The sequence below is a fragment of the Lissotriton helveticus genome, chromosome 3_1, assembly GCF_964261635.1.
Source record: "Lissotriton helveticus chromosome 3_1, aLisHel1.1, whole genome shotgun sequence".
Lineage (NCBI taxonomy): Eukaryota > Metazoa > Chordata > Amphibia > Caudata > Salamandridae > Lissotriton > Lissotriton helveticus.
In genome coordinates this window covers 843,347,964-843,371,008 of record NC_136061.1, presented here as the reverse complement: position 1 = coordinate 843,371,008, position 23,045 = coordinate 843,347,964, and the positions used below count along the sequence as shown (strand labels likewise).

Genomic DNA, 23,045 nt, shown 5'->3' with positions numbered 1-23,045 from the left:
ACCAAAGTCCTGCGAGTCTCCTATCAAGACCTGACCGTACTGAATCAACAGACTTTGTGTTAACTTTGCACCTGGATTGCCCAGACTATACCTTGACCAATCAGTATTGTTTTCTTTTCTCCCACTAAAACATCTCATTATTAACCCCATACGGCCTCCTCGCTTCTCCTTCCGACCGTCCATCCGACATTTGGTGTCAGAAGTGGGATCGGAGGAAATGGAGGCCGTAGTCAAAAAGATGGCAGAGGGGCAAGATCGCCTAGCAAAAATAATTGCCTGGTTTTTAGAAACCGCTGAATCAGAAAGAGAAGCCCTTCACAAAACCGTCACCAGTCAGGGACAGACCCAAGAAGCCACGATGGGGAAACTAGCAGAGACACTGGCACAGCCCCGAGGGTACACTGCCCCACCCTCGGTGATTGTGCAGAAATATGCCCAAGGGGAAGACCCCGATTTTTTCCTTGCCAATTTTGAAAGGATGGCCCGAGCCGCCCACTGGCCAGAAGATCGATGGGGGCAGTACCTTGGTCGCCTTCTGACTGGAGACTTGCAAGCAGCTTACGAAGCCGCAAACCCTCTGGGAACCGTCCCATACCCTGATATTAAGGGGTGCATCCTGGAAAGAATGGGCATAGATGAAGACATACAGAATTCGTCTCCTTCACATCAAGGAAGGTCCTCAGGAAAACCCTTGGGCCCTTTGCTACCGCATAAAAGACGCTGCCGATAGGTGGTTAAAACCATTAGTTGCCTCCAAAGAAGCCATCCTAGAGAAAATATATCTGGAACAGTTTCTTACTTCCTTGCATCCTCCAATACAAAGATGGGTCCGGAAACATACAGATCTAACCTTAGACAAAGCCGTCAAGGTCGCAGCAGCCTACTTTAGGGCCCAAGAGTTGCAGAAAGGAAAAGAGGAGGGATCCTGGAAACATCAAAACCAACCACCTGTGGTTAAACCATCACATCCATCCTTATAACCCAAGAAAACGGAATCGATAGCTGTGATACCCAACCCCTTACCTCCCATACCCCGACCAGCCGCACCCTTGGGACCTCAGTGTTTTCACTGTGGTGCTTTTGGACATATAGCCAGGGTGTGTCCACAAAAAGAAGAACCTATGGAGGTTGGCTATACGAGGGTCCTATATACCGGTTCACCCAGTGAATCACGAGTGTTCATTTGTCAAATAGCCGTAAACGGGGTACCCTGGGAAGCATTAGTAGATACCGGAAGCAAACAGACTCTTATCCGACCCCAGGTTGTCCCTGGGGAAACTCCCGTTACCACAGGTATGGTGAATATCCAATGTATTCACAGTGACAGCAAAGTATATCCCATGCCCGAGGTCAATATCCAGCATCAACAAGCCCAAAGTCCAATAAAAATGAGAGTTGGACTGCTCCCTCGTCTGACGGAACGTGTGATCCTAGGCACTGATTATCCTCACATAAACAGTCTATTGGTAGGACCTGAACTAGACAAGAAAGAATGGAGAGAAGAGGCTCCTTTCTTTTCAGAACCTTATACCGAGTGGGAACCAGGCAAAGACAGAAAAAGCAAACAACAAAGACGAAGAGAAAAGAGACAAGGAAAGGCTGTTCTTATGGCCAACCCGTCTATTTAGGAACACAACCGAAACTTTCGTTCCGCCCAAAGGGAGGATAGCACCTTACAAGAAGCATGGAAACAAGCACACGACGAGGAAAATCTAAACCAAGTAGGTCCTCAGTTTTTTAAGGGCTATCATACCGGAAAGGCACAAAAACCCTTCCCACCCAACTTCTGATTCCAGTACCTTTTAGAGAGAAGGTTTTATATCTCGCCCATAGTCATTTACTAGGGGGACACTTTGGTGGGGAAAAACTGAGAAGACCATACTAGATAGGTTTTATTGGCCAGGAATCTATCATCAGGTCCGGAAGTACTGTAGAGAGTGTGCAGTATGCCAAAAGAACAGTCACTATATTCCACCCCGGATACCATTAAGGCCCCTACCCATAATAGATGTTCCATTTTCAAGAGTAGGCATGGATATCATAGGACCTCTTCTTCGTAGTGGGTGTCGCTATGTACTCATGTTGGTAGACTATGCTACAAGATTTCCAGAGGCTGTGGCTTTGAGACAGCCTAATACGACTCAGATTGCTAAAGCCATGATCAATATCTTTGCCCGAGTTGGATTTCCTAAAGAAATACTAACAGATCAGGGCACTCCTTTTACCTCGAGACTCATGAGAGAAGTGTGTCAACAGTTACACATTGAACAGATACGTACCACCGCCAACCATCCGCAAATTGACGGTTTGGTGGAACGCTACAACTCCACTCTAAAATCCACAATAAAAAAGCTGTCGAACCTTGAGGCTCGCAAATGGGAAGACATGCTTCCTCTAGATCTTTTTGCCATTAGGTGCAGTCCCCACAAAAGCTTAGGATATTCTCCTTTTGAATTGTTATATGGAAGACCACCGCGTACCCTTCTGGATATGGCCAGAGAGGAATGGGAAGAGGAAAAGGATACCTCCGAACCACTACTAGACTATGTGGTTGGTCTTAAGTCCCATCTGAATCAGGTATGAGAGATTGTATGCAACAATCTAGAACAGGCACAAACAGCCCAAAAGAAACAGTATGACAAGACTACTAAGGAGAGGACCCTCGAGATAGGCGATCAGGTCTTGTTGTTACGCCCTTCTTCCGAGCATAAACTGCTCAGTCAGTGGCAAGGACCCTATAAGGTTGTAGATAAGGTTACACCTGTTACCTATAAGTTAGAGATGAACCCTCAGGGCAAAGCCACTCAGATCATCCACATAAATCTATTAAAGAAGTGGGAAGAAGCCACCCCTGTATTGCTGGCAAACCCTCCGAAACCCTTGATTGAAGAGAGCATATACCCTGACCTAGCAGAGGCACTAAAAACAGAGCTAAAAGAATCATTGGCTCCCCTACAGGAAGTATTTTCCTTAACGCCTGGTAAAACCACCTTAGAGGAACATGAGATTCACACACCTCCCGGAAAGACGGTACGGTTGAAAACATACCATATCCCAGAAGCCAGGAGAGAGGCCATTGATAAGGAAATCCAACAAATGTTACGGATGGGCATCATAGAACCATAGAACGGGGTGCGCCAACTCGCAGCAAGGAAAAAGCCCCACCTGCCATGGAATGGATTCCTTACCGAAACGAAGATTACGAAAACCCTGGACTGGCTCAGCTAATTGACGACTCTTGCCTCCTCCCACAGAGCGCCGAAAGTGACCCGGACGTAGTCTGGACGCGGGAAGGCGGGACCGGTGACTTCAACCAATCTGGAGCTGCAGACAGAGGTCAAGGGAGGCAGAAAAGGGAAGGCTCCGGAACAGTCAGGGCGTCAGCGGAAGACGACTACCGAAGGACCCAGGAGTCGGCGAGGAACCACGCGAAGGAGAACCCTGAGACGTGGACAGAGGAGTGGTGGATTCCGGAGGACGCAGAAGCCGCCACAACTCAGGAGAGTTGTGGCCCACAGCGGTACGTGACGGGCAAAGGGACCTAGGGAGGGGGTGGGAAGGTGAACTGGGCGGTGGAAGGTGTTACTAAACCGGGGGTCGGGTGGAGTTGTTTTAAGCCTCCGACTCAGTTTGGGTTGTTACCTCCCCGGGCACGCTCAGCTTCAAACCTACCCTGCCCTGTCACCACTTACCCTCCCAGTCACCCTGCAGATGCCCCAGCCTTAACCGCAACCAAACGCTTATCACATGGTGTGGTGATGGTTCACTTGTTGTAAGACAAGACCCCAATTGTGACCGCAACTTTTCTTTTGTTTTCCCTGAGCCTACTCCGGGACCCCGACAGAAACCCGTAATAGGTTTCAGGACCTCAAAGGAGAAGGCGGGAACCCGTCATAGGTTCCCCGACTGTCCACAGGAGTCTGACCAACCAGCCCCACCAAAGTCCTGCGAGTCTCCTATCAAGACCTGACCGTACTGGATCAACAGACTGTGTTAATTTTGCACCTTGACTGCCCAGACTATACCTTGACCAATCAGTATTGTTTTCTTTTCTCCCAATAAAACATCTCATTATTAACCCCATACGGCCTCCTCGCTTCTTCTTCCGACCGTCCCTCAGACACTTCTACAATAACAAAGTGCAAACATCCGAACCCAACACCAGATGGTGATCTATGCACAAGTATATGATCTACAGCTCATATGCCTCGAACACACCATTTTAGAAAACGGTTTCCTAAACTTATTTGTAAAAAAAAGAAAAGAACCTTTAAAACCATATAAAATACGGCCATCCACCATTTTATCACTAGTAATACAATTGTCATAAAATCCAAGAGTGCCATCCACTGGCTTTATGAGGTAATTTTAAACGTAGTATAGGTCATTGTTAGGACTTAGTAGGCGTAAATGCATTAGTGATTAAAAGACTTGCGATTCAGGTTCAGTTCGTTGTTAAGGAGTTGTGGTTCTGGTCCTTCGTTGTCAAGGAGTTGTTGTTAGGCATTTTCCCATGGTAGACATCGCTCTGCATAGACGATGAGGATTTGTTTGTTGCTGCTGTCGTTGAGGAAGTCTTTGTTGACGGTAGAGTATGTCAACAGTTTATCTCCAGGGGGTAAAAATAAAGGCTTTTTGAAAGTATACTTGCCTTATGGGGATGGTGTTGGAGGCTCAGAACTTGCCTTTTTGTCTTGCTGTCCCTTGAGTAATTTCCTTTTCTCTTCTTTTCACTTGACATAGACTACCCCTGTAAGTCTTTTTGGAGGCTTTTTTGGGGTTGTCACAGGATGAGTGTGCCTGAGGAGAATTTTCCCTCTTTTGAGATCTTCTAATAGATGAAAACGATGCCTTTTCAATGTCGTCACTTGAAATAAGTCCTTCCTGGCTTTCAACTTTTTTTATTTTCAAATAAGAAGGCGCCCCTCACGATCCATTAATGTCTTGGTAGAAAAGATACGACATGACTGGCAATCTTTTGCATTGTGGTTGTGATAAAGTCAATAGATGCTATTGCTGTGTGGATTGTCAGTATGAAGTATTTTCTTAGAGCAGGTGGCACAGGCTCTGAAGAGTCTCTCCTTATCAGAAATCATAAAGTCAGAAGTAAGCAAATATATACTGAATAAGATGGTACAATCAGTACTAAATTGGTTAAACAGTTTATAAAAAAACCCTGATGTAGTACAATTGAAGAGCTCAGTGGAGACTCCCTAGTATGATGTGCGGTAGAAAAAGTAAAGTGTTTTAGAGGGTAGGTTGTTCTGATAGGTAAAAGAGACCAAACAGGCTTCAGCCAAACAAGCGAGATAAGTTACAAAACTGAAATAGGCCTAGGCAAATTTGCTGGTTTATGTTAAGTTGGAATTGCTTTTTTAATATGCCAGGGACTTGACGACGGGGAATGATTCAAGCATGTGATTCTATGAAAGTTACAATACTGGAGCAATGACATTTGACCTTTGTCACTGAAGCACAGCAAATGCGACAAGATAAGAAAACAAGTTACTTACCTGTAACTTTGGTTCCCCAGTATTGGTAACTTTCATAGATTCCCATGCTTAGTATCATTCCCAGTCGTCAGCCTGGGAGTCTTGGTAAATAGAAAATACCATAGCAGTATGTACAAAAGAGAAAGAAAGGCCTAGGCCTCATCTCATTTTGTAGCATATCTACCTCTTTTTGTAAAAGAGACCAACATTTTGCAACAACCAATCAGAATAGCCTCACCCCATAGAATCCTCATGAGAGAGCCTCAGATTTTCGCAGCCGTTGTGTACCAGTAACCACCTTTGCTGAAGGCTGAGTTTTCCCAGGGGAGGAGGGTGGGCGTATGGGAATCTATGAAAGTTACCAATACTGGGGAACCAAAGTTACAGGTAAGTAACTTGTTTTCTTGCCCCAGTATTGGAACTTTCATATATTCCCATGCTTTGTATCAGAGTAGCTAGCAGTAAGTCACCACTGCATATTTTGCTACATGATTATTACAGTATCTCTGCATAACCGTCGTCATATGACAATCATATACCTTGTAACAATACATCAGAAACATTATGTGATACAAAATGTGCAATCATAGGAAGGAGGGATAGAAGGGAAAGCTCACCTCATTGGAAAAGATTCCTTAGGACTGCTTGTCCTACTGCCGCTTCGCTCCTTATGAAAGAGTCCAGGCAGTAATGCTTTGTGAATGTATGGGCACTGCTCCATGTAGCCACCCTACAAATGTCTTTTATAGGGACTCCAGCGAAGAGAGCTGCCGAAGATGAAACTGATCTTTCGGAGTAAGCTCATACATGTCTCTCCAGCGACTTTCCTGCCGCTTGGTGGCAATAATTAATTGCACTTGAAATCCAGCGTGATTCCTTGTTTTGAGAGAGGAAGACCTTTTCGAGGTGCACTAAAAGCCACAAAAAGTTGAGATGTTTTCTTCAAATCCTTTGTGCGTTCAAGATATAATTTGAGACTTCTCTGGACATCTAACGAATGTAGAGACCTTCCTGTAGGGGATGTTGCTCCAGGGAAGAATGACTTTAGAACCACTGGTTCGTTCAAATGGAAATCCGAAGGGACCTTTGGACTAAATTTTGGATTGGTCCTTAAAAACATCCTGTCCTTTTTTAACTGTAGAAAAGGTTCTAAAATGGATAGAGTTTGCAACTCTCCGACTCTCCTAACTGAAGTGAGGGCTAAAAGGAGAGCTAATTTCCAAGACAAATATTTTAAGTCCACCCTGTGGATAGGCTCGGACGGAGGTCTCATGAGGTGAGCCAGAACCAGATTGAGATTCCAAGCCGGAGGTGGTGGCCGCACTGGAGGAAAAACCCTGAAAAGACCTTTAAGGAACTGTTTGATAATTCTAGCAGAGCAGAGAGAAGGACCAGAACCTGTTCTTCTGAATCTTGAAAAAGCTGCCAGATGTACTTTGATGGAAGAATGAGCAAAGGCCTGATTTACCCAGCGATAGAATGTAAGGCAGTATTTGATGAGGAACTGAAGAGAATGGATGGATGTGTTCACGATGACACCACAGACAGAAGCACTTCCATTTAGCACAATAGGTTTTGTTTGTACTTGGTGTGCGAGCTTGAGTTAATATCTCCCTAAATTCCTGAGGGATATCTAAGCTGTGGAACTCTCTGTGCTCAGGAGCCAGACCTTCAAATGGAGAGAACTAGGATCTGGACATTGTTAATAGAAATGGAATGGGACATAGGTGAAATGGATGGACCTGAGAAAGCAGGAGAAGTTGGGTGAACCAGAATTGGTGAGGCCACGCTGGTGCTATTAAGATCATCCTGCAAGGTTCCATCTTTATTTTCCTGAGAAGCCGTGGGATTAGGGGATTTGGAGGAAAGGCGTAATCAAATGCGCCTAACCAAGACATCGAAGGAGCATTCCCCAGCGACCCTCGATGGTGCTCCCTGGTTGCCTAGAGTCGGCATTTTCTGTTTTTTGGAGTTGCAAACAGGTCTATTGTTGGCGTTCCCCAGCGTTGAAACACTTCCTCCAGAATGTCTTGATCGAATTCCCACTCGTGACAGGCCGATTTCAGACAACTCAAGGTGTCTGCTGTTGTGTTGAGATTGCCTGGTAGATGTCCTGCCGAAAGAACGACATTGTGGAGAATTGTCCATTCCCATATTCCCTGGGCTTCTTTCGAGAGCAGATGAGACCTCGTACCTCCCTGCTTGGTTATGTAATGCATGGCCGTTGTGTTGTCCGTCCTGACCAGCACGGTTGCGTCTTGAACTTTCGGCCTGAAAGCCTGCATGGCTAGGCGAATCGCTATGAGATCTAAAAGATTGATATGAAGAAAACACTCTTCTGCGTCCCAGTGACTGCTCACTTGGAGGTTCTGTAAGACAGCGCACCTCCCTTCCAAAGAGGTGTCATTGGTTAAAATCAGAGGGGATGGAGCCATTCTGAAAGAGAGACCTCTTGAGATGTTCTCCTTGATAGCCCACCAGCCTGCTGCTTTTCTCATGAGAGGAGTGACCTTTATATTGTCCTCGAAAGAACCTTTCACTTGGCGCTCTCTCATGTTCAGTTGTTCTTGCAAGGGGCGCATTCTGCAATGTGGAACTAACGGTATGCAAGATGAGATCGATCCTAGGGAAAACTTGTATAGACGAACTGACAGGGAACGTCTCTTTTGTAAATGGATGGCAGAGAAGATTAGCTTTTTCTGTCTTTCTTCCGAAGGAAAAACCTTGCACTTCTTGTATCCAGAATGGAGCACAGGAACTTGACCCTCCTGAATGGAATAAAGACTGATTTTTCCTTGTTGAGATGCAGACCCAGGTGATTGAAAAGTTGGATGTAACTTTCGACTGCCCTTGTCGATGTTTGAGAAGACGGGAGCTTTTATCACCCAATCGTCTAGGTAAGGGAAAACTTCCAGCGATTGTTTCCTTAGGAATGCTGCTACTGGGGCCAACACCGTTGTGAATATCCGCGGAGCGGATCTGAGCTCGAACGACAGTACTTTGAACTGAAAGTGGCTCTTGGCTACTGTGAAGCGTAAATATTTTCTGTGAGATGGGTGGATTGGAACGTGGAAATAGGAGTCCTGGAGATCCAGAGTCGCCATATATTTCCCTGGATTTAGAAGACGCAAGACATCTTGAAGAAAGACCATTTGAAAAGAGTTTTATGAGATAGGTGTTGAGCTTCCTCAGATCAAAGATTGGGCGCTTTTCTTCCGTCTTGTGGATGAGAAAACACCTGAAATAGAACCCTCTTTCTCTTTGAGTAAGTGGCACTGGTTCTATCGCTCCCTTGGTGAGCAGCTGACAAACTTCGAGACGGAGAAGATACAGGTGTTTTGATTCTGTGGCGCGAGGAGCTCTGAGAGGTGGAAGGTTTTGGAGTTCTAATGTATGGCCAAATTGAATGATATTCAGGACCCACCGATCTGTTATGAACTTCCAGCAATCGAGAAAATATGTAATCCTGCTCCCCATCAGTGTTACAAGGGGTGTAGGACCAGTACGCAGAGCCAGGAAGCCGCTAATGGAGTTTAGAAGTATCTCTCCCTTGACGTCCTTGTCTACCTCTTGAAGAATGGCGAGAGAAAGACGCCGATTGATTTTGCCTTTGAGAGTACTGAGGCTTGAATGATTGAGAGGATTGTGAATAGGAGGAGTAGCGATGTGGATAACCTCCCCTATATTTAGAGAAACCTTCTCCTCTTGCGCCCCGGAAAGGTACTTTTCGATATTGAGGTGTGCTTAAAGATCTTGCCCTCTCGGTGTCTTTTTTAATGTCTTGTAAAGCATCATCTATATGCTTGCCAAACAGCATATCTCCAACGACGGCAGATCCAGAATTTTATTCTGCACCTCGGGGAAAAACCAGGTACATCTCAGCCAACCTTGACGCCTCAGGGCCGCTGAACCTGCCAAGGCACGAAAAGCCATTGAAGCAATGTCCATTGCACAATCTATCATCTCAGATGAAGATCGTTCACCTTTTTCCAGGATCTTTCTCGCTTCTGCTTTGGCACTCACTGGAAGCAGATGAATGAAAGGAGAGAGATCGCAACACATTTGGCGATCATATAGGCCCAAAATTGCTAGTGCGTTCGAGGCCCTAACAAAGAGGCTAGACATAGAGGAAAACCTCTTGCCTACATTGTCCCTGCGTCTGCCCTCTCTGTCTGGCGGTGCTGTCGGGTTTCTTGATTTTCTTAGGGTCGCCTGAGAAATAATAGAGTCTGGTTTAGGTTGACCAATAAGACAGGCCGGACTGTCCTCCGTTGCCCTATATATATTTTTTTCTTTTTCTTCTCCAGACCAGGTAGAACCAGAGTTACAGTAGCTGGAGACTGCATCACCTTCTTGCCTTCATTCCAAACATGCTCTACTATGGGAATGGAACAAATAGATTTCTTGAAAGGTTCTTTAAAATCATAGAGGAAACAGTCTGATTGTACCACAGGAACAGAAAGACCAAATCTTTTATATGCTCTTTCCATAAGATTATGGAAGTCTCATATGTCCGCTGGAGGCGAATGCATAAGGTCCGGGGATGGTGAAGCCGGATCTGGGATAACAATCGTCCCATTCTGCGTCAGGATTTTGGATATGTTCCTCATTCTGGTCCTCATCGAATGAATCATCTGGCACTGTAACTACATCATGCCCTTCTGTCACAGGCTGTTCTCCCTGCCTTTGAGATGTTGATGCCACAGACATTTTTCATTTTTTTTTCCATGTCTGATGATGAAAAAAGGGGAAAACATCTTCCTGAAGAGAATACAGTTGAAATCCAAAAGTTGAAGAGAAATCTGAGCAGAGCTCAGTGGAGACTCCCTTAGCAAAACGTGCGGTAGAAAATCTGAGGCTCTAGAGTTCTTGAAACATCAAAAATGTTCTGATAGAACTTCATCACTAGGAACCCATTTATGCTCATCCAGGAAATGTCTGGTCTACTCATCCTCTCCATTGTTCTGAGGGACTGCTGCGATATCTCAATCCAGTGCCATAGCTTCTGTCGCTCCCTATGAACTCTTCTTGAGGACTGCTGGCAGCTGCTGTAAATTTATGTGGCATAGATATTTTCCTGCAAGACCACCTAACTTGAACCATGATCATACAAGTGCCTGGACCACTTATTAAAAACTGGACAATAGTTTGATGAGGAAGAAGTTTAAAAAGGTATATCTCTTGCTTTTTTCTTATGGCACGAGCATAAAATGCATTGGGACATCAGATGTAGACTTTGGATTAAGTACTAGTATGCTAGTCAATGCAATCGCACAAACAAAAGGAGTCCTGTCCAGTCGTTAAATGAGCAATAATCTGATGATGTTGCCATTTGAGGGCTATAGAAAACAGAGTAATTGCTAATAGATTTAGTTACACTTGGATACAGGACGTCACATTGGTACTGAAATTATTTTGGAAGTTGCTCTTCAGAACATAGAGATGTAGGATATGACATTGCTACAAGACCATACTAAGGCTGATGATGCTAACATAAACATGACTAATACAACTGAACAATCAACTGGCCTAAACTCCAGATTACAAGCACTTGAGAAGAGCAGTGCCTATATTCTTACGTCCTCATCCCAAGTCACATAGTAAGCCAATGACGTCAACGGACTGTTGGGTCACACTCACCACCATGTGACTGAGTCTTCTCCTTCTCCTCATCCTCCGCAATCATCTCAGCCATTTGGAGGAGGTCAGCTTCAAATGGATCCGCTGGAATCTGCTCCTTGATATCCTGGATGGTTTCGATTATCTTGTCAGCATTATCCAGCGTTGTTGGAATAAGCAAAGGAACTGGTACCTAGAAAGATGCATACAAATCGAAACCACACCATAAAATGCCCATACTTAAGTGGCAACATATAACACTGCTGTACACACTACAATCACTGACCAGATAGACACTAACTGAAAAGTCTACAATATTCAGGATTAAGAAAAGAACTATATGCAAAGGTCAGGAAAGCATTAAAATAACACTAGATCACTCTTTAGAGGAACGTCTTTATGTGGTGTCTCAAGCTGCGTACTACCAATATTTCAGTATCTACATTCTCTCAAACACCCTCAATCTAAATCAAAGAATTCCTCAAATAGAACAGCATTTACGATGATTTCACATAACAGAAATAAGGAGGAGTCCTGTTGGTAGACTGTGGATACTGCGCAGACCGTGGTTACTGTGAAGCATCCTGAAAGATTGTCATTTATTGCTAGATTTCAATGGTCACAAATTGCAAGGAAATGCCTTTTTTTCTATGCCCCCTTTACTTTTTGACTGATGCTGCTGGGTTCTTGACTGACAGTGCACTGAGGCCTGTTAGCCAGACCTCATCACCAGTGTCCGGACCCTAAGTATATGTCGAATTGGCTATACCCAATGGGAAATGGCTAACTTACCTATAAGTCCCTAGTAAATGGTACCTTGATACCCAATTTATTCAAGTAAGAGAGGTATCACAGGGCGTGCAAACCTGGTTGTGCCACGCTGGAGGTCCCTGAAGAGCCCCAGGCAGCCACTGCAGACTGGCAGAGGAGTCCTGCACTGCTAGTCCAACTTTTTCATTGAAAACAATGGCAAAGCAACCACTTCCCCTGTATGGGGTTGTAAGTCACCTCTCTGGCACGCCTACAGATTCCTAAAGGCAGAGTGCAACATATGAAACAGGCAGGACATGTACTTTCTATGTCCTGACCGCAAAAGATACAAAAATATCATTTTACTGTGGAAAGACTTGGTCGCCAATTGGGGAGTACAAGGTTATACAGTGACCCATCAGCTCAGCTAACTCCTGAATGGGGCGACCAAAGTGGGTACTCCAAGGTATCAAACCACTTATTACATTAAGCCTGACTTTAATCTCAAGTCGAAATGAACGTAACTTGTTGCAGAGTGCAGCTTTGGTCCTCTTCTTCTGGTCGGTTCTTGTCTGAGGAAGTAAGGTTCAGGGTTGCACCTAAATACTAAATTTAGGGGCATTACAGGTAGGTACAAGTCAGGACCAATGGGTCCCTTCCAGGGGGTGGGTACACCCCCTATTATGCCACACTTCAGTGGGACGAACAAGTTACTTACCTTCGGTAACGCTTTTTCTGGTAGATGCAATATCTGCCTGTGGATTCCTCACCTTGTGAATATCCCTCTGCGTCAGCAACATTCGGAAATTCTTTTTGTAGCTTCGCGCCGACGTGGACTTGGACGTCATAGAGGCACGGCATCGCTCCCGACTCCGCTGACATCACCGACGCCTATAATAGGCCCACGCCGGCGTGATGACATCAGTTCCGCCCTTTTTTCCGTGCCTTCGAGGCACACGGACGGACCAATGACAGTAGACATATACACAGTGTAGGAGAGTGGGGTCTGCAATCCTATGGTCACCCCAGATTTTTGCTTTTTGCTTCACTGGTTTACGACTTTCCCTGGCTGTGGGCCTGCTAATCAGACCCACAGCCTAGCTGTTCTCTCTCTAAATTGACAACCATGTACTTTAGGTGCATTTACCAATTGGTACTGGGCCACCTTATCAGTCCCTGTATAGTGTACCTTAGGTATCCAGGGCATAGGTGTACCCAGGGCCTACCAGGGGCTGAAGCATGTATTATGCCACCCCTGGCTGGCCATCTAAAACTGATACAACTGGCTGCACGACAGCTGGGGCAAGGTGGTGCAATCACCCTTTGCTGTAGATATAGTATACCTATATCTAACCCTAAAATGGACACATATACTCCTATCAGTCACTCCTATGGCAGGCCTTATCAATCCTGGAGGCAGAGTGCTTGGAATTATGTGAGATGGTGTTCTGGCATGAGCTGAGCCCGTTTGCAGCTTGCGGAACCAAGTCCTAATAGCTGTTCCATGATAACCATATACTCTTAAGTGCATTATAATCCTCGCGGTTAAATGCTAACTCTGGTATAACGTTATCAAAACATGTCGAGTAAGGTGTCATACGAATTGGAATACTACCCCCTCGCCAATTCTGGCAACGGGGGCAGCATTCCACCCTTCTAGAGGGGCACGACATGTAAGTAACTGTGAACCCCGGTTAAAGTTAACTCGAGCCTTGGCATCACAAAATGGATGCTGCCACCACAGACACAAGTCTGACCTCCTGCTGCTGGGAGTCCTTCCAGCGAGGGTGGCTTGGACAAAGGGTTTCCTGCCTGGGGAGGTGCTAGCACCACCCCAGACAGGATTTTGTGTATTGAGGTAGGGAGGCCTGAAAGGAATGAGACATGCCTGGGGCACACAAGGTGCCCTGTGCATACACCGGTTCAAACCAGTTGCTGGGGCATCCTAGCCCCAGCTCTGGCGGGAAACCGGACAAAGGATAGGGGGTGTAACCACCCCTCTTCCTGGTCCCACCCAGGGGAAGGATCTAGTCAGTAGTGCAGCCCCCTTTAGCAGGATAAAGGTAGGAGCTGGTCTCATTCCAAATTAGATTAATCCTGAACTACTCTACAAGAAGAAACTCTGGACTTCGACGTTCTGCTCCACAGAAGACTGAAGAAAATCTCCCTTGTGGGCAAGGAGTGTCCACCCTGCAACTGCAGGCACCATCAAGCGTCCAGCGGCTTCACTTTGTCGTCTTCCCTCGAGGATCCAGACTTCAGAGCCCGACGAGACCCGGATTCCCAGACCTCTCCGACCTCTACCTACATCTACAGCAAAGCTGAGACCCGTGAGTGCGACGAGACACGTGGGACCGGCCATCTTGAACGAACCTGCACTTCGCTTCCAGCACGACTCCCGAGGTAAACTCGACCAAGTGCATTGGGGACTGAGAAGCCCCAACCCCGAGCAGCCCCTGCACCGAAGATCAGCCCTCCAGCATCCACGAGATCTGCGTGGGGCCCTTCTGCTTGTTTGCTGCTCGACGCGTTGTCTGGTCACTTGCCGGCTGGCTAGTGGGCTCCTAGACGACGACCCTTTGAAACTTTGCTGCTGGTCTGGTTGCTCCAGACTGGCCCTTGCTCCCTTCCAAAAGAGGGGCACCCCGGACTCTCCTAGTCTGCACCAGACGCTTTCTCCACTCACTGCGTGGGTTGCCTTTGCCAAGGCCTGTTGATGCCGATTCCGGATCCAACACCGCCGACAGCAAGAGCCTGCGTGGGACAGCTCGGGCCTCCATCCTGGTCGTCGAAGACACCTCCTGGTCCACGTGGCTGCAGAGTCAAGCGTCCACTCTTCACCTGATCGCGACGACATCTGGTACCTTCCTGGTTCCACACCGGTCACTGGCTAGTGACTTTGAACACTGTCCCCTCTCCTTTCAGGTCCTCTTCTTCACCAATCCACCCTTGGATCGCACCGGACAGCTTCCTCCTGGTCGCCTGCTGCATCTTTTCTTTCAGGCTCCATAGACTTCAACGCGAGAACCCGACGCACTTTGACACCTATGCACCCGCAGCCCGTGGGTGAGGTAACGAGAGCATTTCGGTGCTCAAGGGTAGTTTAACTGTCCTAGCGTCCAGTTCCACAGTCGTTGTCCTAACTAGTCAGGATTGTCCGTACTCACCTTTAAATTGAACTGTACTGTCCATAGACGTTGTTACGCATCTCGCGTGTGAGTTCACACTCTGCACACGCGTTCCGTGGGCCTCCTATTACTTACCTAGTTAGTGACCTGAAGTTAGTGTAGCGTGGTCCCATCGATCCTACAGCCTCTGGACAGCTCTGTAGGAAGGTAGATCCCGGACTATGGTTGCCCCCAACTTTTTGCCTGGTGTTTTGCTGGTTTTCTGACTTAGTTGACCTGGGGCCCTGCTATTCAGGACCCCAGGCCTACTGCTCTCTCTGTAAAATGGATTCCATGTACCCCATGGTACATATCTAATTGGATACTGAGTCACCTTATCAGTCCCTGTACAGTGTACCTTAGGTACCCAGGGCATAGGTGTAACCAGGGCCTACCAGGGGCTGCAGCATGTATTATGCCACCACTGGCTGGCCATCCAGATCTGACACAACTGGCTGCACGACAGCTGGGGCAAGGTGGTGTAATCACCCTTTGCTTTAGATATAGTATACCTATATCTAACCCTAAAAATGGACACACAGATCTCCTATCAGTCACTCCTATGGCAGGCCTTGACAATCCTGAAGGCAGAGTGCTTGGAATCGTGTGAGATAGTGCTCTGGCATGAGCTGAGCCTGTCTGCGGCTTTCGGGATCCATCCCTTAGCCGTTTCCATGATATCGCATACCATATACTCTTAAGTGCATTATAATCCTCGCGGTTATATGCCAACTCTGGTATCGCTTTATCAAAACATGTCGAGTAAGGTGTCATACGAATTGGAATACTAACCCCTCGCCAATTCTGGCGACGGGGTTAGCATTCCACCCTTCTAGAGGGACACGACATGTATGTAACCTGTAACCCCGGTTAAAGTCAGACATAGCCTTAGCTCCACAAAATGGATGCTGCCACCGAGACACAAGTCTGCCCTCCTGCTGCTGGGAGTCCTCCCAGAGCAGGAGGCAAGGACAAAGGGTTTCCTGTCAGGGGCGGTGCCAGCACCGTCCCAGACAGGATTTTGTGTATCCTAGGTAGGCAGGGCTTTAGAGGAAGGTGACTGCAAGTGGCACCCCGGTGCTCACTGTGCATAGGCCGGCTGAAACCAGTTCCAGGGGCACTCCAGCCCCTGGCCTGGGGAAAGCCCGCCAAAGGAGAGGGGTGTAACCACCCCCCTCCTAGTACCACCCATAGGGCAGGACTTAGTCGCGTGCCAGCCCCTTTTTGCAGGATAAAGGTAGGACCTGGCCCCCTTCCAAATCAGATCTTTGAATCCTGAAACTACTTTCCACGAAAGGAACTCAAGACTTCTTCCCAAGATTCTCTCTTGTGACTAAGGAGTAGTCACCCTGCAGCAGCAGGCACCAACCAAGCATCGCGGTTTGTTGCCAGTCTCTCCTTCGGATCAAGACTGCTCCAGCACGACGAGAACCGGCTTCCCTGGCACCTCTGACCTCAACCTACATCATCAGCCCAGCTGTGATCCGTGGGTGTGACGAGACCTCGAGGGACCGGCCATCTTCAGAACTGCACGACGCTTGTCCAGCACGACTCCCGAGTGACCCTCGACTGAGTGCTTTGGGGTAAGAGAAGCCCCGACCCTGAGTAGCTCCAGCACCGAAGTTCAGCCCCCCTGCATCCACGAGATCTGCGTGGGGCCCTTCTGCTCTTTGCTGCTCACCGCGTTGTCCAGGTCACTTGCCCGTTGGCTAGTGACCCCTTCACGACGCTCCACGACGACAACTACTGCTGGTCTGGTTGCTCCAGACTAGCCCTTGCTCCCCTCCAACAGAGGAGCACCCTGGACCCTCCTGGTCCACTCAAGACGCCATTTTAGGTCCACCGCGTGGGCCTTGCATTTGCCAAGACTGGTTGCCCCAATCCTGGGTCAAGTCAAGTCAAGTCAAAATATTTATATAGCGCACTACATACCCAGAGGGTTTCAAGGCGCTTAGGAAGGGGAGGTGGATTATTTGTCAAATATCCACGTTTTAAGCTTCTTTCTGAACGCTAGGTGATTCTGGGTGAGGCGAAGGTAAGCGGGGAGAGAGTTCCATGTTTTGGCAGCCAGGTATGAGAAGGATCTGCCTCCCATGGTGGTCTTGTTGATGCGAGGTACAGTGGCGAAGGCTTGGCTGGAAGAGCGAAGTTGGCGGGAGGGGGTGTAGAAGGACAGTCGGGAGTTGAGGCAATCTGGTCCGATGTCGTAGAGTGATTTGTGTGCGTGGGTAAGCAGTCGGAAAGTGATCCTCTTATTGACGGGTAGCCAGTGGAGGTCTTTAAGGTGACCAGAGATGTGTTCGTTGCGTGGGATGTCTAATATGAGCCTGGCTGAGGCGTTTTGGATTCGTTGTAGTTTCTTCTGGAGTTTAGCGGTGGTACCTGCGTAGAGGGTGTTTCCGTAGTCCAGTCGGCTCGTGACTAGAGCGTGGGTGACTGTTTTCCTTGTTTCGGAGGGGATCCAGCGAAATGTTTTTCTGAGCATGCGAAGAATGTTAAAGCAGGAAGAGGATACGGCGCTGACTTGTCTGTTCATTGAGAGTGAAGAATCCAGGATGACGCCAAGGTTCCGTGCGTGGTCTGTCGGGATGGGTGCATTTCCGAGGGCTTCCGGCCACCAGGAGTCGTCCCATGCAGAGGGGGATTTACCTAAGATGAGGACTTCTGTTTTGTCTGAGTTCAGTTTCAGACGGCTTTGTTTCATCCATTCGGCGACTTCTTTCATTCCTTCGTGTAGGTTAGTTTTAGCGGTGCTGGGGTCCTTGGTGAGAGATAGGATCAGTTGAGTGTCATCCGCGTAAGAGATGATGTTGAGGTTGTGTTGGCGGGCGATGGCCGCGAGGGGGCTCATGTATACGTTGAAGAGGGTGGGACTGAGTGAGGATCCTTGTGGTACGCCGCAGATGATTTCAGAGGCCTCGGACTTGAATGGTGGTAGGCGGACTCTCTGGGTTCTTCCGGTAAGGAACGAGGTGATCCACTCCAGTGCCTTTCCTTGGATTCCGATGTTTCTGAGGCGTTGTAAAAGGGTGCTGTGGCAGACTGTGTCGAAGGCTGCAGAGAGGTCGAGGAGGATGAGGGCGACTGTGTCTCCATTGTCCAGTAGAGTTCGAATGTCGTCTGTTGCTGCGATGAGGGCGGTCTCAGTGCTGTGTTTGGCTCGGAAGCCAGATTGTGAGGGGTCGAGTGATTTGTTGGCTTCGAGGAAGGCGGCGAGCTGGTTGTTGACAGCTTTCTCGATGACTTTGGCCGGGAATGGAAGAAGCGAGATGGGGCGGTAGTTTTTGAGTTCGGTGGGGTCTGCTGTTGGTTTTTTCAGAAGGGCGGTGAGTTCAGCGTGTTTCCAATCTTCTGGGAAGGTAGCGGAGTTGAAGGAGCAGTTGATGACGTCTCGGAGGTCCAGCGACGTCGACAGCAAGAACCTTCGTGGGACAGCTCGCACCTCCATCCTGGTCGCCGACAACGCCTCCTGGTCCGAGAGACTGCAGAGCCCAGCTGCGCCCACTCACCTGACTGCGGTGACTTCGCCCGGTGCCATCCTGGTGCCCACTTAATCACTGGCTAGTGATTCAGAACTTGGTCCCCTCTGCTTTCAGGTCTTCTTCTTCCCTGATCCAGGCTTGGATCTCTTCGAACTTTTCTTCACTGGCCGCCTGCCAGCAACAACTTCTTCAGGCTCCTGGATCTTCAACGAGGGTTTCCGACGCAACTTCAACCCTATGCAGCCGCAGCCCCTGGGCTAGGTAACCTGAGTACTCCGGTGCTCCAGCATAGTCCAACACCCTAAGTGTTCGGATCCACTCTTGTTTTCGACCCACCTAGTCGGGTTCGCCCGAGAACAGTAACTTTGCAACTGCTAGCCTCCATAGACTTTTTCCCGCCTTACGCGTGAGAGTTCCCACTCTGCACACGACGTCCACAGGCCTCCTGCATCTAATCCCAGTGTTTAGAATTGTAGGCCTAGCGATTCCTAAGTCTAGAAAAGTATTACTTACCTGCTAGCAAGTTCGCATTCCACTTACTGTGTATATGGTTTTTCTTGCCCCTAGGGCATTTGTGTAAATTGTGCGACTTAAAGTATTTTCGTAAGAGTTTTGTTATGTGCTTAGCTCCCTGACTCATAAAGAGTTCAGGGTAGTCTTGTTATAAATAAATATCTGTTTATTTTCATAACAACTTGTGTGGTGTCCTTTCACTTGGTGTTCAAGGGGTAAGGTGATGGTAAAACAGCTGGCTTAACACGCCCTCTAGAGTCTTAGCCTTAGACTGCTCGTATCCATGCTACTAGGATAGCTGGTCTATAAGGTTGACTTACAAGCAATCATCAATAAGGGTTGTTTAGACTGATACATAGTGATCACTAGAATAGTGAGCACTGCATATCAGGCCAACTTCTCACAAGCTCCATTCCTATTATCGACTTTCACATTCCACTTACTTAGTATATGGTCTGTCGTGTCCCTAGGGCACCATTATAATTGCAACTTATCGTATTTTTCTTAAGAGATTGTCATGTGCTTAGCCCTCTGAACTCAAAGAGTTCAGAGGTGTTGTTATTAATAAATATACTGTTTATTTGAATAACAACCTGTGTGGTGTCCTTTCATCTGGTATTCAAGGGGTTATATTGTGGTAAAACAGCTGGCTTCACATGCCAAAAGAGTTTAGCCTAAGACTGCTTTGTCCATGCTACCATTAGGATAGCTGGTCTATAAGGTTGACTTACAACCAATCACCATAAGGGTTGTTTGGACTGATACAAGGTGATCACTAGAACTAGTGAGCATCATATATCAGGCCAACTTCTCACACACAGTATACACAGTACAAATATCAAGGAAACACACACAGTGTGAAGCAAATGCAATAAAACATTTGAAATAAACAACTCCTTGACAATAAAATAAAAACATTACAGTAAACTCTGGTATAGAAGAGTGGACAACGGGGAGGCGGGTGGGTCAGTGAGGAATCCACAGGCAGATATTGTATCTACCAGAAAAAGCGCTACCGAAGGTAAGTAACCTGTTCTTCTGTTAGATACATCTGCCGTGTGCATTCCTCACCTTGTGAATAGAGTCCCACAGCAGTCCTCACTCCCGGAGGAGGGTATCCACTCTTCTAAACTAGGAAATCCTGGAGGACAGAGCGCGCAAAGTGACCGTCCCTCCTCACCTCGGAATCCAAGCAGTAATGCTTCGCGAAAGTGTGGAGGGAAGACCAAGTTGCCGCCCTACAAATATCCTCTACAGGAACACCTCTAGCCAATGCTGAGGTTGAAGACTTAGCTCTAGTAGAATGAGCCCTTATGCCCTCTGGTGGTTCCTTACCGGCCAAAGAGTAGCAGATCTTTACACAGAGGACGATACATCTTGACAAAGTTCTTTTATGGACCGCTCTTCCTTTCTTGCAGCCAGCAAACCCAATGAAGAACTGGTCATCCAAACGAAAGTCTTTAGATCTGTCCAAGTAAAAGGACACCGTCCTTTTGGGGTCCAGACGGTGCAGTCTCTCTTCCTCCTTAGAAGGGTGAGGGGGAGGATAGAAGGTAGGAAGGGTAATGGACTGTCCTAGATGGAGGGGAGTTACCACCTTAGGCAGAAAAGCAGCCCTGGTCCTAAGAACCATTCGATCAGCATGAATGGTCAAGAAAGGGGGCTTGTAACTAAGAGCTTGAAGCTCACTTACCCTCCTTGCTGAGGTTATTGCAACGAGGAAGACTGTCTTAAGAGTCAGAAGCCTCATAGGACATTTGTGAAGAGGCTCGAAAGGAGCACCCATCAAAAAAGTCAAAACAAGGTTTAAGTCCCACTGAGGCACAATAAAAGGAGTAGGAGGGAACTTATTTGTGAGGCCCTTCAAAAACCTTAAAACCACAGGAGATGTAAAAAGAGATGGCTGGTCAGGCAAACAAAGAAAAGCCGACAGCGCTGAAAGATAGCCCTTAACTGTGGCAACAGCAAGCCCCTGTTGCACCAGAAAAAGGGCAAACTGGAGAACATCAGACAAATGGGCTCTCAAAGGGTCAATAGATTTATCCCCACACCACGTGACAAATTTTGACCATCTATAAGAATAGATGGACTTAGTGGAGTCACGCCTGGCCGACAAGATGACATCCACCACGTCAGGCTGGAGAGAAAAGGAATTCAGGTTGCCCCGTTCAATCTCCAGGCATGAAGGTGCAATGTCTGGAGGTGGGGGTGTAGAACCTGCCCCTCCATCTGAGAGAGGAGGTCTGCCCTGAGAGGGAGACGGAGCGGCGGGTGAGAGGAGAGGTGGAGAAGATCTGTATAACACACCCTTCTTGGCCAGTCCGGGGCGACCAATATGACTTGGGCCCGGTCTTGGCGAATCTTCCTCAGAACCCGAGGAATCAAAGGTATGGGAGGAAACGCGTAAAAGAGTTGATTTCCCCAACTCAACTGAAACACGTCTCCCAAGGCTCCTTGCATCGGATACTGGAGACTGCAGAATGACAGGCAGTGAGCATTCTCGCGAGTGGCGAACAGGTCCACCCGAGGAGTCCCCCACATCTGAAAGATGTCGTGAACCACCTCCGGGTGAAGCCTCCACTCGTGGTCGGCAGAAAACTGTCGACTGAGACTGTCTGCACGAACGTTCAGAACTCCAGCCAGATTTGCCATCAGACAAATCTGTTGGACCTGAACCCTGAACCCAGGACCAGAGACGCAGAGCCTCTCTGCAGAGACACTGCGACCCCACTCCTCCTTGTTTGTTGATGTACCACATCGCAGTCGTGTTGTCCGTCAGGACCTGGACCGAACGACCACGAAGGGAAGGGAGGAAGGCCTTGAGCGCCAAACGTATCGCCCGCAATTCTAGAAGGTTGATGTGAAGCAACCTTTCCTCTGGAGACCATAGACCCTTGACCTCCTAGAGTGGATGCATCCGTTATCACTGTGGCCACCGGAGGAGGCAACTGAAAAGGCTTCCCCTGAGACAGGTTGCCTTCCACGCCCCACCAAGACAGATCCGCCGCAGCTTCTCTGGAGATCCTCACTGACTCCCTGAGATCTCTGTTGTGTTGATACCACTGCCTGCGGAGGCACCACTGGAGCGCCCTCATGTGCCAGCGTGCATGGTTGACCAACAGAATGCATGAAGCCATCAGACCGAGCAGGCGAAGGACCTTCAGGACTGGAACGACCGCTCCATTGTAAAATAAAGGAATCATTTCCTGTATGTCGCAAATCCTTAGAGGAGGGAATGCGCGACATACAGTTGTGTCCAGTACAGCACCTATGAACAGGTTGCGCTGGGAGGGCACCAGGTGAGACTTGGGTACATTTATCGAAAAACCCAACCTGTACAACAACTGGGTTGTCTCCTGCAGATGATGGAGCACTCTCTCTGACGAAACTGCTTTGATCAGCCAGTCGTCCAAAAAAGGGAATACAGGAATCCCTGACCTCCTGAGATGCGCCGCCACCACCACCATCACCTTGGTGAAGACTCGAGGCGCAGTAGTAAGCCCAAACGGAAGGACCGCAAACTGATAGTGTTGCGATCCCACCGCAAAACGGAGATACTTCCTGTGCGACTTCAGGATTGGGATGTGAAAGTACGCATCCTGCAAGTCGAGCGACACCATCCAGTCTTCTTCCAGCAGTGCCTGAAGAACCTGAGCAAGGGTGAGCATCTTGAATTTCTCTGGTTTCAGATACAAATTCAAGATCCTGAGATCCAGGATTGGACGAAGCCTGCCGTCCATTTTGGGAATCAGGAAATACCGGGAGTAGCATCCCTGACCCCTTTCCTGCTCTGGGACCACCTCTATCGCACCCTTTCTTAACAGAGTTTGAACTTCCTCCTGTAGGAGTAACAGATGTTCCTCTGAGCAATATCCCTGGCAAGGAGGATAATTAAGAGGGAATTCCCGAAAGGGAAGGACATACCCATTTTCTACGAGTTTGAGAACCCAAAGATCTGATGTAACCGATTCCCAATCCCGTAGAAAGTGGGTAAGCCGACCCCCCCCACCGGACCCTCATGA

General features: G+C 47.9%; 1 protein-coding gene across 8 annotated transcripts in view; it reads right to left on the bottom strand.

Annotated features, from left to right (window-relative positions):
- The window catches only part of ZMYM4 (zinc finger MYM-type containing 4), a 1,395,070-nt gene that overhangs the window by 574,719 nt on the left and 797,306 nt on the right, over window positions 1-23,045 (bottom strand). For all 8 annotated transcript variants that reach the window (XM_078681133.1, XM_078681129.1, XM_078681130.1 and 5 more), the window contains exon 19: window positions 11,133-11,304. In XM_078681133.1, the coding sequence (XP_078537259.1) occupies window positions 11,133-11,304 (172 nt within the window). The remainder of the gene's footprint in view (window positions 1-11,132; window positions 11,305-23,045) is intronic.